Below are 18064 nucleotides of genomic sequence, written 5' to 3' on the forward strand. Positions count from 1 at the left end.
AGATGTCGGACAGTGTAAGACATGACAAAATAATTACAATTTATTTATCAAGGAGGAAGGGTTCATGAAGGAGCGATGTCGGGGAGGGTGGAGGGAGGGTGGGGTAGAAAGGGGGAACCAATTACAAGGATCTACATATAACTCCTTCCCTGGGGGATGGAGAACAGAAAAGTGGTTAAGGGAGATGTCGGACAGTATAAAATAACAAAATAATAATTTATAAAGTATCAAGGGTTCATAAGGGAGGGGAAAAATTCAAGGGCTCAAGTAGACAGCAGATGTTTTGAGAATGATGATGGCAACAAATGTACAAATGTGCTTGACCCAGTGGATGGGTGGATGGATTGTGATAAGAGATGTATGAGCCCCCAATAACATGATTTTTTTAAAAGTATTTTAACACTTTGATGGCACAATGCAAGACATTAAAGCATAACTTGCATATACGTTTTTTCTTTTAGATTGTTGAACAGATAAACACAAAACTACCATCATCATTTGTTGAGAAACTGTTTATACCATCATCTAAATTGCTATTTTTACGTTATCATAAAGAAAAAGAGGTAAGTGGTATATTAATGACATGATTATTTTGGTCATTGACAAGTTTGACTGTTGCTTACTAGGCTATCTAGTGATATGAAAGCTAAAGCCAGCACATGTAGGTTATAAAGTTATCATTCAGAATTAGTGTTTCATGTTGTACACTTCTGTCCCACACGTTGGCTCTCAGTGCTTCTCAGCTGACTAGTCAGCTCCACTCTAGACGTTCCCTGTTGGTGAAGGAAAACCGATTATAAAAGACTGCTGTTTGGATATGTGTTTGACACTAGCTGTTTAAAAAAAAATCTAAGAAATTTTATATTTTCTGTTTTAATTAACTATTTTAATTGTAATAATGCTTTGTAGAACTGTAGGTTTTTAAAGGTTTTTTTAAATAGCCAGTGTTTTTAGTAAAATTCAGTGGTCTAGACAGTGAATTTAGAAATCTTAATTTGTGGTGTCACCATTATGCAAACAGTGACTTATTTTCCATTTAAATGTAGGTAACCAAATTTCCATTAAAATTTAATTTCTCTAATTTTTTTTCCCTAAGGTTGTTGCTGTGGCCCATGCTGTTTATCAAGCAGTGCTCGGCCTGAAAAATATCCCTGTTTTGGAGACAGCCTATAAGCTAATTTTAGGAGAAATGACCTGTGCCCTAAACAACCTGTTACATAGTCTACAACTTCCTGATGCCTGTTCTGAAATAAAACACGAGGCTTTTAAGAATCATGTATTCAATGTAGACAATGCCAAGTTTGTAGTTATATTTGACCTCAGTGCCCTGACTACAATTGGAAATGCCAAAAACTCACTGATTGGGGTAAGTCTTGAATTGTAAAGTTTCTGTTTTCCACAGTTAAACCTGTTCTTGTATATTTGTGTGTTTTCTTTATCATGGTTATGTGTTTGCCGTATCCATCTTTAACATAATTTTGGGAATAGGTTCTTGGCACTATGTTTAGTTCTCCTTTTACTTTGACAACCCTTGGGTTTTTTGGTATACGTTTTTTATTTTGTTGAATACGTCTTTTGTGAACTTCCAGTATTTACCCTAGCCTGTTTAGTAAAGTACTACCATTGTTGTCCGCTTAAGTTTGCATAGTTCTCTTTCATATGCAGCCTTTCTTCTTTTGCTGCTTTGCTCCTGCCCTCCATCAGGTGGGGCATGCATTTGTGTTGCCGTCTTTACTGTCACCATTCTGTTTCGCTGTCACTGTCAGCAGCATTGAGTTGGTACACCGAACAAACACGGGCTAGTCTAGCGCCATCCCCCTATTCATTACTCTGTTTGTCATTACTCTGTTTGAGGCCATATTGGCACCCACTATTTCAGTGTCTCAGTGGGCTTCTGCCTCCCCCTTTTTCCTCTTTGCCGACTCTCTCCCTCTACTAAGTTTGATGTCCTTCTCTAGGGTCTGGGCTCACCTGATAACATGTCCAAAAGTATGTGAGAGAGGAGGGCTTTCCATTCTCACTTTTAATTATCATTCTAATTATACTTCTTCCAGCACAGACTTATACATTCTACTGTTACTTCCTGGTCCATTGCCTATTCTTTGCCAACACTAAAATTCAGAGGTATCAGATTTTCTTCAGTTTTAAATTTATGCATCGTCCACTTTTGGCCTGTATTTATATGAGGTCATTGAAAATTGCATGGCTTGGGTCAGGTGCACCATAATCTTCAAAGTGACATCTTTGCTGCTTAACACTACAAAGAGGCCTTGTGCAGCAGATTTGGCCAGTACTATGTGTCCTCCAGTTTCTTGACTCCAGGAGCATTCCCTTAGCCTTTTTGGAAGAAAATACGTAAAGGTTTTATTTTTTCTTTTCCTTTAAAAAACTTGAAGCAACCCTGCTGCTGTTCTCGCTCATAGTGGGCCTTGTGGAGTTGAGTAACATTTAATAAGAAATGTAGAATACTATACTAAAGGGCCTTCACAAAGTTAATGGAAAAATAGCTCTAAAATACAATGCAATTTTCCCATGAAGTGTTTGAATCCCCCTTGTGTACTTAAGGGATATCGTTTATAAGAGAGGTAAAGAAAAACTCACATTTCAAATTTGTTCTCACTTGCTGTCCGTCTTGTATGGATTGCCTGAGATCATGCCTTCACTGCTAGTCATGGTGTTTGTCTCGGGCTGTAGTAAACTATTCCTCTATATTCTAAAATTTGGACTTTTGAAGCACTTATATGGCATACTGACTGGAAGAGGTGGCTATGTCTTGCATTCTGGAAACAAGGCGAAGGGGGTTGGGGCTGGGTAACTGGGGAGACAGCATTTTAGCAGCAGGAGGAAAAAGAAGGGCAAGAGTGAAAAAGGGAAAATGTGGACGTCTTTAGCAGGATGTTCCTCTGCCCCACATTGGGTAGACCACTTGCCAGTTACTCTCCGAGAAAATAGAGAACTTGAATTCTACTGCACTAAAGGATAGGAAGGATTAGGAGTCATTAACAATTCTGCGCCCATCACTATACCACCCCCTGTTTCTGTAAAGAAAGTCTACAGTAGCAGCCGCTGTCATTTGTTTCTATTTTGTCCGTGACTCTCTGTGTGACCATGGCACAGCTGATGAGTTTATGATGTTACTGCATATACTATATGGTTTTCAAAGCCCAAAGTGTCTTTCAAAACATTTGCCCCAACCTCTAGTCCACTATATTTCTCCCAAATGTAGTTATCTGAAAAATAAAAAATCTGCACATGGACATTTTATTAAAGAGTAGACTATTGGGATGCTCATCTGTGCCTCAGAGAGAGAAAAGCAAACGTTGACTTTCTTTTGTACCTCATTAGATGTGGGCGCTATCTCCAACCGTATTTGCTCTCTTAAGTAAGAACCTGATGATTGTGCATGGAGACCTGGCTGTTCACTTCCCGGCCATTCAGTATGCCGTGCTCTACACACTCTATTCTCACTGCACCAGGTACTGTATTGGCAGGTACTTCTGAAGGAGGAACATGCTTTAGAGGAAAAGGCTCTCTTTCAAAGTGTAAATCTTACTTGTTGGTTCAGCTTGGTGACTGTTCTCTTTTTATTAATTAAAAAATGATGACTTCATGTTTTGTCTTTCAGGCATGATCACTTTATATCCAGTAGTCTTAGCTCTTCGTCCCCTTCTTTGTTTGATGGAGCTGTGATCAGTACTGTGACTACAGCTACAAAGAAACACTTCTCAATCATACTAAATCTCCTAGGGATATTGCTTAAGAAAGACAACCTTAACCAGGATACAAGGTAATTCATATTTTATCATCCTAACTCTCCCTAACTGTGGTATTTTAGGGAACTTTGGTGGTGAAGGGGGTTATGCATTGGGCTGCTAGCCACAAGGTCAGCAGTTGAAAACCACCAACCGCCTCACTTACTACTCCCATTAAGAGTTACAGTCTCAACCAGTCATAATCTACATATAACCCTCTTCTAGGGGGACAGACAACAGAAAAGTGGCTGAAGGGTGACATCGGTCGGTGTAAGACGTGAAAAAAATTATTATTCTTTACTTACAAATTATTAAGGGTTCATGAAGGAGGGGGCGAGGGGAAAATGTAAGGAGCTGATACCAAGTGCTCAAGTAGAATGATAATGTTTTGAAAATGATGATGGCAACAAATGTACAAATGTGCTGAACACAATGGATATAGGATTGCAATAAGAACTGTCCGACCCCTCAATAAAATTTTTTTTTTAATAAATTTATTTTTTTAAATAGAGTTATAGTCTTGGAAACCCACAGGTAGCGAGTCCTATAGGTTCGTTAAGAGTAGGAGTCAACTCGATGGCAGTGAATTTGAGGACTGTGTTAGTTTGGACTTAGCATTTGAGAATTACAAATATAATGTATAGGTAAGGAAATGCTTTAAATTGTGCAACATACCTAGCGTTTTATTAAAAAAAAATTAACACTGTTTGCTACAATTTATGCTGGTTTTGGAAGGTTTTTACTAAATGTATACAACCATTTTAGCAAAATCTGTAATTGCCATTTTCATATGTTTAGGTAAAAATGAAAAAGAATTTAAGAGTAATTGGGGGTTGGGATGTTTATTTTTATAAATGTGAAATCAACTACCTGCTTTGTTTCAGGAAACTGTTAATGACCTGGGCATTGGAAGTGGCTGTTTTAATGAAGAAGTCTGAGACATATGCACCATTGTTCTCTCTTCCATCTTTCCATAAGTTTTGCAAAGGACTTTTGGCCAACAGTAAGAGTGAATCATAATTTTTCTCAGCCCAGTGGAAGGGCTGTTTCTGTAGTAACTTGAACTATGTTACATAGTAACAGTTACATAGTATGCACAAATTATTTTAAGTGATTCAGAATTTTAAACTTTTGTGAAAGTTTGTACATTGCATATTTTATATTTTCCTCATATTTAAAAAACATTTGCTGTGATATAATACACATAAACAAAATGATTACCATGGTAATTGTTTTGATGTCTGCATCTTGTGGCCATCACCACCACCCATTTCTAAGCCTTTATGTCACTCCAAACAGAAGTTCAGTACCCGCACAGTAGTAATTTCCTAACCTCTGGTTACTGCTGTTAAATCTCTCTTTGCCCTTACCTGCTCCAGATATATAAATGGATCATACACTGTTTTTACTGTCGGGCCTGACCTAGTTCATTCCGCATGTTTCCAAGGTTCATCCATGTTGGAACATGTATTTGTGTTTCATCTTTATGCCCGAATAATAGTCTCCATATAAATGCTACGTTGTCTGTTTAGTCAACCTTCTCTTGCTGAGCACTTGGTTATGTACACATTTTGGCCATTGTACATAGTGAGTCTCTTTTCAAGGCTTCTGAGTATTTACCTATAAGAGAAATTGCTGATTCATATGCTGGTAGGGTCTACTTGAGGCAGTGAGGTTGATTTGTTTATGCTAATTCTCTGCTTAACTGTCAACTTTAACTCAGAATGTTTTGTACTGAAGTTGCCCAGCTGCATTCCCTCTTTTCTAAGAATTTTATTTCTTAAATTTAGGTCAGTGATTCATTTTGAGTTCATTTTGTTGTACACCATATGAGATATTGGTCTACTTTTATTCTTTTGCATGTGGAGATCCAGTTGACCCTGCACTGTTTATTGACAGCCTATTTCCCCATTGTATTGACTTGGCATCTTTATCAAAATTATTGAACCATTACATTTAAACTTGCAATTCTGTTCTTCTTGGTCTGTATAGCTATCTTAACATTGTGTTAACTGTTCTGATTACACTTCATAGTACAATTTTAAGTCAGTAATTTATACTTCTTCAAAATTGCTTTGTATTTTGAACCCCTTGCAAATTCCTGTTAATTTGGAGATCAGCTTTTCTTTATCTACATAAATGGGTGTGGGGATTTGAAGGGATTGTGTTAAAATGTAGGTTTCGTTGAGTTAAGCTGAGTTGAGTATCTATACAATAATAAGTCTTCCAGTCCTTGCATATGGGATGCATTTCCATTTATTCCGTTTTCCACCAGTGTTTTATAGGTTTTAACATAGACAAATCTTTCTCTTCCTGGTACTGGGTTACCTTTATACATTACTCATGTATTGAAGCCCAACTATCTTTAGCATGTTGGTCTCCCACCCTACAGTTTTACTGAATTCACTTATTCAAGTAGCTTTCTTGTGAACTATTTGGGATTGTCTACTTTCTGTTCTCTCCAAATGAGGTTAGTTCTACTTCTTTCTCTTTTGGCTTAATTGTTGTGTGTGTATTTTTGTGGGGTTTTTTTGTTTGTTGGTTTTTGCCTAATTGTTCTAACTAGAGCCTCTGTACAGTGTAGAATAACAGTGGTGATAGCTGGCATCCATGTCTTTTTCCTGATCTTAGATATAAACCTTTCAGTGTTTCTCCAGTGAGCATGGTGTTTCATTAATGTTTCATATTATCTTGAGGGATGTCCCAAAATCCTCCTAGAAGGTTGGATTTTGCCAAATGCTTTTGTGGCCTCAGTTGAAATTACCATATCGTTCTTTCCTTTTTCAAGTAATGTGATGTGTTACATTAATTGATTTTCTTACACTGAACCACCTTTTGAATCCCGATACACTGTATACTTTCAAAATTTTCCTTAGCAAAAGTTTTGGATAGCTAGTTTTTAAAATTTTTTTATTCATTTTATTTATGGTTTTATTGGCTCATATAGCTCTTACCACAATCCATACATACATCTATTGTGTCAAGCACATTTGTACATTTGTTGCCATCATTATTTTCAAAACATTTTCTTTCTACTTGAGTCCTTGATATCAGCTCATTTTTCTCCCTCCCTCCCTCACCCTTGATAATTTATAAATTATTATTATCATTTCATGTCTTACACTGACTGATGTCTCCCTTCACCCACGTTTCTGTTGTCTGTCCACCAGGGAGTGGGTTATATATAGATAATTGTGATCGGTTCCCCTTTTTCCCCCCATCTTCCCCTTACCCTCCTGGTGTTGCTGCTCTCATTATTGGTCCTGAGAGGTTTATCTGTCTTTGATTCCCTGTGTTTCCAGCTCTTATCTGTCCGTGTGCATGCTCTGGTGTAGCTGAATTTATAAGGTAGAATTGGGGTCATGATAGTGAGGTGGGGAGAAGCATTAAAGAACTAGAGGAAAGTTGTATGTTTCATTGGTGCTATACTGCACCCTGACTGGCTCCTCTCTTCCTTGTGACCCTTCGGTAGGGGGATGTCCAATTGTCTACAGATGGGCTTTGGGTCACCAGTCCACGCTCCCCTTCATTCACATTGACAGGATTTTTTGTTCTGGGTCTTTGATGTCTGATTCCTGATCCCATTGACACCTCGTGGTCACACAGGCTGGAGTGCTTGTTCCATGTGGCCTTTGTTGCTTCTCAGCTAGATGGCCACTTGCTTATCTTCAAGTCATTAAGATCCCAGACGTTGTATCTTTTGATAGCCAGGCACCATCAGCTTTCTTCACATTTACTTGTGTACCCATTTTGTCTTCAGAGATCAGTTCGGGAAGGTGAGCATCATGGAATGCCAGGTTATTAGAACAAAGTGTTCTTGCATTGAGGGAGTACTAGAGTAGAAGCCCAATGCCCATCTGCTTGCTACCTTAATGCTAAACTGATAAATACATGTACGTAGATCTATTTCCCTGTCGTTACATAAAAATATATTTGCATATGTCCAAGCCTGTATTTAGACCTCTATAAGTGCCCTTAACCTACTAATTCTTTCCTCTCTTTCCTTGTATTTTCCTCTTGTCCCACTATCATGTTCGGCCTTCATTCGGGTTTCAGTAATTCCTATCATTTACATTGCCCTTGAACAAGCCCTACCAGGCTTCCTATGGCCCCCTCGCCATCGGTTTTAGATCACTTGTTGTTCCCTTGTCTCTGGGGTTGTTAACACCCACTCCCCCCCCTTCTTGTGTACCCCCACCCCACTGTTGGTTCCGTTGTTTTCTCCTCTGAATTGTTTATCCCGCCTATCTTATCTAGATAGAGAGGCAGCGATAACAATAAACACAAAAACAAGACAGAGCAAAGCAACAAGAGAAAAACTAAACAGCAAGAACAACCAAAAAGAGAGAGAGAGAGAAGCCTATAAGTAGTTCCAGGTCTGTTTTTTGACCTTTAGGAGTGTTTTCCAGTCTGATGGGGTGCCACGCCCTGCCCCCAAAGTCTATTTTTGGTATTTCCTGGGGACTTCATTGCTTTGCTCCCCTTGCTGCTCTGTTGCACGCCCTTAGCGGGTCACCCCAGTGTGGTGGGGGTGAGATCAGGCACAATTCTCGTACTGTGCCTCCAGAGTTGTCCCTCATAGCGCTATGGGTCAGTGAGGGACATCGTGTATTGTGGTGGGGCCAGCCTTATGGTCCTCTCTGTTTGGCTGATCTGAGCAGGAATGTTGTTCTTCTGGCTTAGTGGGCCAGGATGTGTTCCTCTCTCCTTCCCTCTTCGTTTGTTCCCGTGTGCTCTGATCAGACATGCCCCTCTCCCTGAGCAGTAGCTTCAGTGCTGTTCTCTGAAGTGAATTCTTCTGGGGGGTTCGTGGGGGGGCAGGTGTCCCTGTAGTTGGGATTGGGGCTGGTCACACAGAACTCTGTTGATTCCCTGCTTCATGCTGACATGTTGCATTCATGGCTTGGTGCACCGGGTTGAAATCTGGACACACACACACCCCTCCCTCCTGTGGAGATTAAATAATACCCTCCCCTTGGGTGGGTTCCCCGGCTACCTATGTCTTCTTTTTTTTTTCTCCCCCTTTTCCCTTCCTTTGTAGTTGGTTGCCATATGTATCCCTGGATTGGGTTTGGCCTCTGCCATACTACCTGGACTGCACCCCAGGAATGTATGTATGCAATAGCCCTTCCCTTATGCCCCTTTTGCATTTTTAAGCTTACCTCAGCGGGCTCATGTTGTACGTGCCCTTTTGTACTTGGCTTACTTCGCTTAGCATAATTTCCTGCAGTTCTTCCCATGCGGCAATGTGCTTCATGCGGTCATCACTGCTGTTAGGAGGGGTAGTACTCCATTGTATGTATGTACCACAGTTTTGTTTTGTTTTTAATCATTTGATTAGGGGCTTGTCCAACTCTTAATCACAATCCATACATCTATCCATTGTGTCAAGCACATTTTGTACCATAGTTCTTTAATCCATTGGTCTGTTGATGGAAATTTGGGTTGTTTCCAACACCTTGCAATTGTGATCTGTGCTGCGATGAACATTGGAGCACAGATGTCTGGCCGTGGTTTGTTTCTTGCCTCTTCTGGGTATATGCCCAGTAGGGGGGTTGCTGGGTCGTATGGTAGCTCGATTTCCATCTGCTTTAGATATCACCAAATCGGTTTCCATAGTGGCTGTAACATACCTACAGGTCCACCAACAATGGACGAGAGTTCTTATCTCACCACAGCTCCCCCAACACTTGCTGCTTTCTAATGTTTTGAATTGTGTTATCTTTGAGGGTGTTAGGTTGTATCTCATAGTTTTAATTTGCATTTCTCCTATGACCAATGACCAGGAACATTTTCTTGTATATTTATCGGCCATTCGGATTTCTGCTCTTGTGAAACTTCTGTTCAGGTCCTTTGCCCACCTCCTCAGTGGGCAATTAGTTTTACTATTTTTGTAAACTAGTAGAATACTATAGATTTTAGTAATAAGGCCTTTGTCTGATGTGTTATTGCTAAAAATGTTTTCCCAGTCCGAGGGCTCTCTTATTACTCTCTTGGTGAATTCTTTCAATGTCCACAGGTGTTTTATCTTCAGTGTATCACACCTGTCAATTTGTGCCTCCTCTGTGTTTGTGTCCTTCCCTGTTTGCCATAGCCCATGTATTCCTTATGCCAAGATTCTCAGGTTCGTCCCAACTAGTCTTGCATGAAGTGAGTTTTGTAGAAGGCGTTGTTGTCCCAGACATTGCTACCAGTAAGGATTGCAATCAAGAACAGTACCTTGTCAACAAGAGTCACTACCACTCTTTTGTGTGAACAAGTGAATTATGAGTAAATTATGAGTTGAGAAAGTGAAAGCACACTAGCATATAATTTCTTTTGATAACCAAAGTAACTTAATTCTTTTTATTGCAAAGTTTATTTTGTTATTGGCAAAAGTTTACACTGTTAATTAGGTTCCCATTGACATTGGTTATATTTATCAGGGTGTCAGCTTTGTAATTTATTCTGGTTGTTTCATTTTCAATAATTAATTTGTGTTTGTTTTTATGAACATCTTGACCATGTGTCTCATATGGGTGAACTTTTTCTTCTTAAGGAGCATGGTACTAACATATGGTACTGTTTATTTTGTGAGCCATTCTGTTACTTAAATAAAAGTTGTCCGCATGGAATAGTTTTGGTTCACGGTTTAAAGACTCTCAGGGCAGTAATCTCAAGGAGTACTCCAGGCCCAACTGGCACAATCAGGCTTCCTGGGAACTTTAGTTCTGTTGCACATTTTGCTCCCATTCTATCAAAATTCATCCGTCATATTCCTAATCAATGGCTAGTATTGGGATGGAGAACATAAACATAATGCACTGTGTATTATACCAATCAGCTGAACTGTCCCAGAACTATGGTTCCTCCGATGCCATAAACCAAAATGTATGAAATGTTTATGCCCCATATGGGGTTCATTTTATGTATGTATGTATGTATGTATGTATGTATGTATGTATGTGTGTATGTGTGTATGTAGATACACACATCTAGACATATTTGAGGACACTACCCCTTATTCCATTTTATCACAAACTTTTTGAAGTTGCTTTGTATATACATTACTTATTTCTTAGTTGCACAGTTACATATGCCATAACCTTTGCCAAAAGTGTCTCTCTTATTTTCCTTGCTGTTTTAAAATGCCATCTTTACTTTGGTCAGTTTTACATTTGGTGTTTTTAATTCATATTAGCTCTTGTTGAAGATGTGAATGTCTGTCTGCAAGCATGCAGCAGTCTACATGCTCTGTCCTCCTCCTTGCCCGATGATCTTTTACACAGGTATGTACGACAGACTCCACCTTTTGCCTTGGTCCTGACAACTTGGAAATGTTACCATACCTGCAAATGTACTCCCTTTTTTTATTGTAGGTGTGTTGATGTTTGCAGAGTCCAACTAGTCCATAGTGGAACTCGTGTTCGACAAGCGTTTGGAAAGCTGTTGAAGTCAATTCCCTTAGATGTTGTCCTAAGGTATAATGGTTGTGTGGGGACAAAGAACCCCTCAGTATGTTTTTATTCACTACTAATTGTCTATCTAAGGAAAAGACAACCTATTAGTAAATTTCTATCACATCCTGCAAGGTGCTTCTTGTCAAGAATTAAATTGTGCTGTTCCCCAACATGTGGTATTTTTTAATGGTCTTTATAAGCTTTCAAGAATTACTATCAACTCGTTAATATAGTATCACAGTGTTTCAAAGTAGTTCAGTTATTTGTCAAACTAAACTGTAATTTTTCACTTTTTTATTAAGTTGACTTGGTGCATTAGAGCCTAGACTCTTCAATCAATATTTATATATCAAAATTTATTTTTATTATGGTCTATTTTCTCTCTCTTTTGATTAATAAAGAACTAGCCTGTTTGCAATGTATTGACCTCTTGAAACTAAAACCAAACTCTTGATAATAATGTCTTAATTTTCTGTTTGCAGCAATAACAATCACACAGAAATTCAAGAAATTTCTTTAGCATTGAGAAGTCACATGAGTAAAGCACCAAGTAACACATTCCACCCACAAGATTTCTCCGATGTTATTAGTTTTATTTTGTATGGCAACTCTCATAGAACAGGGTAAGACTGCTTTCACTAGTAGATCTGGGAACAGTGATTTAAGTATGCTTGAATATCTTAAACCTACCTCTAGTTTTGAGGGACAACTTTAAAGTGGTAGAGGAGTGGAAATAAACGTGATCTTTGGCTAGGTCGTTTGCGTTTTCAACAGTAAGAAATACTACTCTGAAGACCGCATCTGGGGAAAAGAAAAGAAAAATAGCTTTCCCATGGGGAGCTGGCAGATGGCTGACTGGTCTGATGTTGTCCCCAACGCTTTGGGGAGAGGGTGAGGTGCTTAGCTGTAGTGGAATACATTTTATCCTGGCAGCCAAATTGCCATGAGGCATGAGCCGTAATAGTCCGCCCATAACACTCCCCATCCAGTTTCAACCGTAAAAGGCTTCCCAGTTTCATAAGTTGGAAGCAGGGGAAATTACAGTCCTCCACACTCACCCTCTTTGCAAGTTTCTATTTGAATTATTCAAGTGAAGTTGAAATTGTTTGCTAAATATCAAACTTCTTTTCCCAGGAAGGACAATTGGTTAGAAAGATTATTCTATAGCTGCCAGAGATTGGATAAGCGCGACCAGTCGGCAATTCCCCGAAACCTCCTGAAGACTGATGCCGTCCTTTGGCAGTGGGCCATTTGGGAGGCAGCACAGTTCACGGTGCTTTCTAAGTTGAGAACCCCACTAGGCAGAGCTCAGGACACCTTCCAGACAATTGAGGGTAATGATATTCTCGTGCTTTTGTTTTTTCAAACTTCGTGATGCTACAGACAGACACACACCCTTGTGTTGAGGAAAGAAATGGGTTTATTTTTCTTAAAGATTTCAGCATATATAAGCATTCATTTTTGCTCTGATGTTTTATTTTTAAGGTACATTTATTAGTATAAACTTTTGTTCATAGTTAAGCTGGCAGTAATACAAGTCGATTGTTTTTGTCCAAAAATTTGATCTCGGATCAGGCCTAATTGTGTATTGGTTGTGTTGGGCTGCTAACTGCAAAAATCTGATCTAAGTATTCCCTTGCCAGCTTAACAAAGTATTAATTAATCTTAAAATTAATTAATTTCTGAAAGTTCAGAGCACAAGAGAAAATAGGAATTTGTCAGAAAAAAATTTTTTTCTCCTGAAATATTGTGGGGTTATTTGTTTTATTTTTAAATGGTAGAAGATTATCAGTAAATATGAATTTATGAAATTTTCTCAAAGAACTTTGGAGAATTTTCAAATTTAAAACGCCTTTGCTCTTAGGTATCATAAGAAGTCTCGCAGCTCACACATTAAACCCCGATCAAGATGTCAGTCAGTGGACAACTGCAGATAACGATGAAGGCCACAGCAGCAACCAGCTTAGGCTGGTTCTTCTTCTGCAGTACCTGGAAAATTTGGAAAAGTTAATGTATAATGCCTATGAGGGATGTGCGAATGCCTTAACATCACCCCCTAAGGTTGGTTTCCATGGAGGGTGTGCTCGTTAGTAGTTGACACTGTCAAAGCTGGCTGGCTGGACACAAACTGAAGTCCCAGCAGGGTGTGCATTTGTTTTCTGTGTATTTGAACGTGTATACTTACTATGAGCTGGCCTCGTCCTGAGTTCCTCGTTCCCTTTATTTCTAAAGGTGATCAGGACTTTTTTCTACACTAATCGCCAAACTTGTCAAGACTGGCTCACGCGGATCCGACTCTCCATTATGCGGGTTGGATTGCTGGCTGGCCAGCCTGCTGTGACAGTGAGACATGGCTTTGACTTGCTTACAGAAATGAAGACAAACAACCTTTCTCAGGTAAAGTGGTGTTCATTTCAAATCTGTCCATCAGAAAAGTTGGTTTCACTCCTGTGCTGTGGACCTGTGAACAAAACCCTTTATAACCTCCAGTCATTGTCAAAGCTTTGGCTGTAAAAAGAGGCAAGTTATAAAGTCACCTACCTACTGTTTCTATTCTAGACATGTTCAGAATACATATTTCTTGTGCTTTTTAAAAGGTAATTCTTTTAAAACTGTCATTTGGGAAATAATTTCTGTAATAGTGGGAAAGTGCTTATACAATTCTTGGTTTGAATGTAGGTTCCTAATGTTTGTGATTGAATTCAAATATAGCAAAATGTTCACTAAGGTCATATAATAACAATTCCTTAGTTTGTATTCTTTATATTTCATTGTTACACGTGTTTACTTCGGTTTAACTCCCTTGAGCGGCATAAGGAGAACGTTTAGGTAACTCTTCTTCTTCGGTAAGACCGACTGACGTGTTGTTCAGAGCCTGTCTGTCATAGTCGTGACTAATCTGTGTAACAGTTTTAAGAATTGTAAGCTAAGTATAATCCAGCTGTTTTGATGACAATCATCAAACACATTTGACTTGACTTCAGTTTGCTTGTGATCTGTGGTCCTAGATTCGGTTGGGATTTGATGAGATTGAGTGGGATTGAGATGTGATTTTTCTGAATGCCGTTTTCAGGGGAATGAGTTGGAAGTGACCATCATGATGGTGGTAGAAGCACTGTGTGAACTTCATTGTCCTGAAGCTATACAGGGAATTGCTGTCTGGTCATCTTCCACGATTGGGAAAAATCTCCTCTGGATTAACTCAGTGGCCCAACAGGCTGAAGGGAGGTAAGGAAGGAAGGAAGGAAACGGGTGATGTTATCATTCAGTATTTCAGACCTCTGTATTAACAGCTAAAGTGTAACTAAAAGATCAGTGATTGGAACCCACTAGCCTTGTCTCGGGAGAACAATGTGGCATCTGCTTCCATGAAACCCCACGTGGCAGTTCTACTATGAGTTGGAATATTTCTACAAAATCATAGCAAACTTTCGTAAACAAAACTATCATATAGGAAGTTGTTGTTTCTAAAGTGACACTCCATCTAAGTCAGTGGTTGTCAACCTGTGGGTCGCAACCCCTTTGGGTGTCTAACGACCCTTTCACCAGGGCCACCCAGTTCATAGCAGTAACAAAATGACAGTGATGAAGTAGCAACGAAAATCATTTTATGGTTGGGGGCCACCACTACATGAGGCACTGTATGAAAGGGTTGCTGCATTAGGAAGGTTGAGAACCTGCTCTAGGTCTATACATTTTTGATAGTGGAGTTTAAAAAGAGTACTTTGGGCATTCTCAGAGTTAAATTTTCAGTGGTTTTTGAGTTTGGGGAACAAAAAAAACTCAGAATGGTCAAGATTCTCCAGTAATTTAACTCATCTCACCTCCCTATATTGAGTTACCTATCCTTTCACCAGGGTTTGAAAATGATGTAGGTGAAATGTGTAAAAAAAATTACGTAGTTTCACTTTGTGTGTTAAGGTTTGAGAAGGCCTCTGTGGAGTACCAGGAGCACCTGTGTGCCATGACAGGCGTTGACTGCTGTCTCTCCAGTTTCGACAAGTCTGTGCTCACCTTGGCCAACTCAGGACGAAACAGCGCCAGCCCCAAACATTCTCTGAATGGTAAGCATTCAGTATTCAGAGATTACTTTCTGATCATCTTTATCGTAAATTGTTTAGCTTCTCTGCTTTTTGAAATGTTTTAAACTGCTCAGGCTCGTGTTTCACTTTTTAAATTACTTTCAGGAGAATCCAGGAAAACCGTGTTGTCCAAGCCGATGGACTGTTCGCCTGAGGTGATAAGTTACTTAGGAAATAAAGCCTGTGAGTGCTACATTGCCATTGCTGACTGGGCTGCTGTACAGGACTGGCAAAACGCGATCCACGACTTGAAAAAGAGCACCAGTAGTACCTCCCTGAACTTGAAAGCCGACTTCAACTACATTAAGTGAGGACTTTTTCTTTCACCCCTAATAAAAAAATTCATGTTGTGTAACACAAGTAAACAGATTTTTATTATTTAACTTAAGTAACATAACATACTTATGATAAATAATGTATGCTCACATTGTAGGGCATGAAACCGCAGCTCAAGCTCTGGAGAATAGTGAGTGAGAAGGAAAAGGGCAAAGATCAGAGTCCTGTAGTGAAATCCATCGAGGAAAACACACAGACATCACGGAAAGAATTGTCCTAAGTGTTAGAGAATCAAATGGGCATAGTCACCTTGTTTAGATGTTTCAAAGTCTGAAAAGTTTTATGGAGAGAGGAACCTGATTAAATATGAGATGCTGGTGAAATGTGGAAATGAAACCCTTTTGTAGGGTGTATGCTTGGTGAATTTTTCTTTGAGTCAAGTGGAAAAATAGTGGCTGGAAGAGAAGCATATGTGCCTGTTGAGAGTTGTTTTAGGGCAAAAGGAAGTAGCAACTAGAAAGCAAAGGTCAAAAAGAGAATAAAGTGTATGGTTTTGTTTTTCTCTCGCTCAGCATTCCTTAGCTAAGTTATAAGCATTGTAGAGCATAGTGAAAAGATTGATTAGAATCTTGGAGGAACCAAATTTGGAACATAGGAAGCCCGTCAAGGGAGATGACACAAGACCCGTTAGTTGCAGTAACAGTAGAGAAATTGGTCAGTAGATGAATGAAATAAATTGGTCACCACACCTCAGTAGTAATCACTAAGGCTGCCCTGAGAAACTAGTGGTTGCATCCACTTGTAATGATAGCTTCTTGCGGTGAAAGCAGACAGAGTGAATCAGGAGATGCCGTTTCCTGTGGTGGGTCCAGGCTGGGTTGTGCTGAAGTGAGCAGGACGCAGGACGGGGGAATGATGGGAAAACGAGAATGAGCTCAGCGGCAGTAGACATGGACTAGAACACGGGGCTCCGAATGTGGGGCTGCGGCTTTCATCCTGACAGCAGCATTGCAGGATCATGGGTAAGCTTGAGAGCCAGTCTCATCTTCCAGATACAGTGAGGAGATGGAATGGAAAAGTTACTTGGAAAAAGGAATGGGTTCCAATAGAACACAATCACAAAGGAAAGCAGTGGAAGAAGGCAAGACTAGGATAGAAGCCAGAGATGATGGGATAGGAGACCCTCGGGGAGTTTCTGGTTTGGGTGAGGAATGAGGGACTGCAGGGAGCTAACAGCTGTAGCCAGGAAAGGGTGAGGGAGGTGCTGGAGTTGCGCTGCAGAGGTCTACTGTCTGTCTGTTGGACGGGCCCCAAGAACGCAACTGCTGCAGGCAGAAAGAGGAAGCTAAGCTAGATGCCCACAGCTGGGGCTTCCTGGTTGTAGTGTAGTGCTTACTAAGATGGTAGTGGTATCCTCATAAAGTAAAAGTAGCGGCAGCCATGGAAGGAAGGTTTTCAAAAGAAAGCTGTAATCATGAGATGAAGGGGTGGGACTTCAAAATTCATGGAAAAATCGAGTTAAAAGTCGATGTCTCCACAAATGCTTTTGAGCCTTTCATGTGCTGCTCCTCCCAAATATGTTCCTTTGTGTGTGCCATAAGTTGAATATGTGATACCATACCTTCTTAAATAACCAGTATTTTAATTACAGATCATTAAGCAGCTTTGAATCTGGAGAGTTTGTTGAATGTACTGAGCAATTAGAATTACTACCAGGAGAAAATATCAATCTGCTTGCTGGGGGATCAAAAGAAAAAATAGGTATTTGAGAAATGTTTTCAATGAATTATGTTTTGGACTAAGTTGCTTAAAATTTGGGGGTTAATATATTTGGCTAAAACAATCTGGAAGTTACGAAGTTATTTGGAGCAGTGCTTCATGTGAAGCCACATTTTAGGTTCATTTTGATTCCTCTTGATTTGGTGAATGAAAAACCAGCATGCACCAACACTCTTCAAGCTAAACCGGGCTGCATGAATGACTTCTGATTTTACCGAGTCATGTCCAAGCTAAATATTTTTGATGGTTTGAAGTTTGGATTGATTGATATCTTGATTTGCTTCATTAGCTTTGTATCACAACTAGAATATTTTTAAAGTTTTATACCTAAAGTTATAGTATTCTCTGTTAATCAATTTGTTCTAGATTCAGTAAGACTTGCCAATGGAGGTCTAAATTTGCCCACCTAAATAAATAGTGGTTGACTTGCTGAGTTTTGAGCAAATCAACTGATGTTTAGGTGGTGTGAGTGTTGGATGTTTATGTGTTATAAGTGTAGGATGTTTAGGTGGTATGAATAGTATGTTTACGTGGTATGAGTGTAGGATGTTTACGTGGTATGAGTGTAGGATGTTTACATGGTAGGAGTAGGATGTTTAGGTGCTAGGAGTGTAGGATGTTTAGGTGCTATGAGTGTAGGATGTTTAGGTGCTATGAGTAGGATGTTTGGTATGAGTGTAGGATGTTTGTGTGGTATGAGTGTAGGATGTTTAGGTGGTATGAGTGTAGGATGTTT

General features: G+C 39.6%; 1 protein-coding gene across 1 annotated transcript in view; it reads left to right on the forward strand.

Moving 5' to 3' along the window:
- SMG1 (SMG1 nonsense mediated mRNA decay associated PI3K related kinase) overlaps positions 1-18064 on the forward strand; it is an 84545-nt gene that overhangs the window by 21451 nt on the left and 45030 nt on the right. The window contains exons 12-26 of the mRNA XM_004705751.4: positions 462-563; positions 1097-1366; positions 3346-3476; positions 3626-3787; positions 4637-4755; positions 10933-11020; positions 11111-11212; positions 11674-11814; positions 12326-12525; positions 13056-13252; positions 13424-13588; positions 14265-14419; positions 15113-15255; positions 15379-15580; positions 17201-17310. Coding sequence (XP_004705808.1) covers positions 462-563; positions 1097-1366; positions 3346-3476; positions 3626-3787; positions 4637-4755; positions 10933-11020; positions 11111-11212; positions 11674-11814; positions 12326-12525; positions 13056-13252; positions 13424-13588; positions 14265-14419; positions 15113-15255; positions 15379-15580; positions 17201-17310 — 2287 coding nt within the window. The remainder of the gene's footprint in view (positions 1-461; positions 564-1096; positions 1367-3345; positions 3477-3625; positions 3788-4636; positions 4756-10932; positions 11021-11110; positions 11213-11673; positions 11815-12325; positions 12526-13055; positions 13253-13423; positions 13589-14264; positions 14420-15112; positions 15256-15378; positions 15581-17200; positions 17311-18064) is intronic.

The sequence above is a fragment of the Echinops telfairi genome, unplaced genomic scaffold, assembly GCF_000313985.2.
Source record: "Echinops telfairi isolate 266 unplaced genomic scaffold, ASM31398v2 ScPeMD7_5;HRSCAF=22, whole genome shotgun sequence".
In the NCBI taxonomy this organism is placed as follows: domain Eukaryota; kingdom Metazoa; phylum Chordata; class Mammalia; order Afrosoricida; family Tenrecidae; genus Echinops; species Echinops telfairi.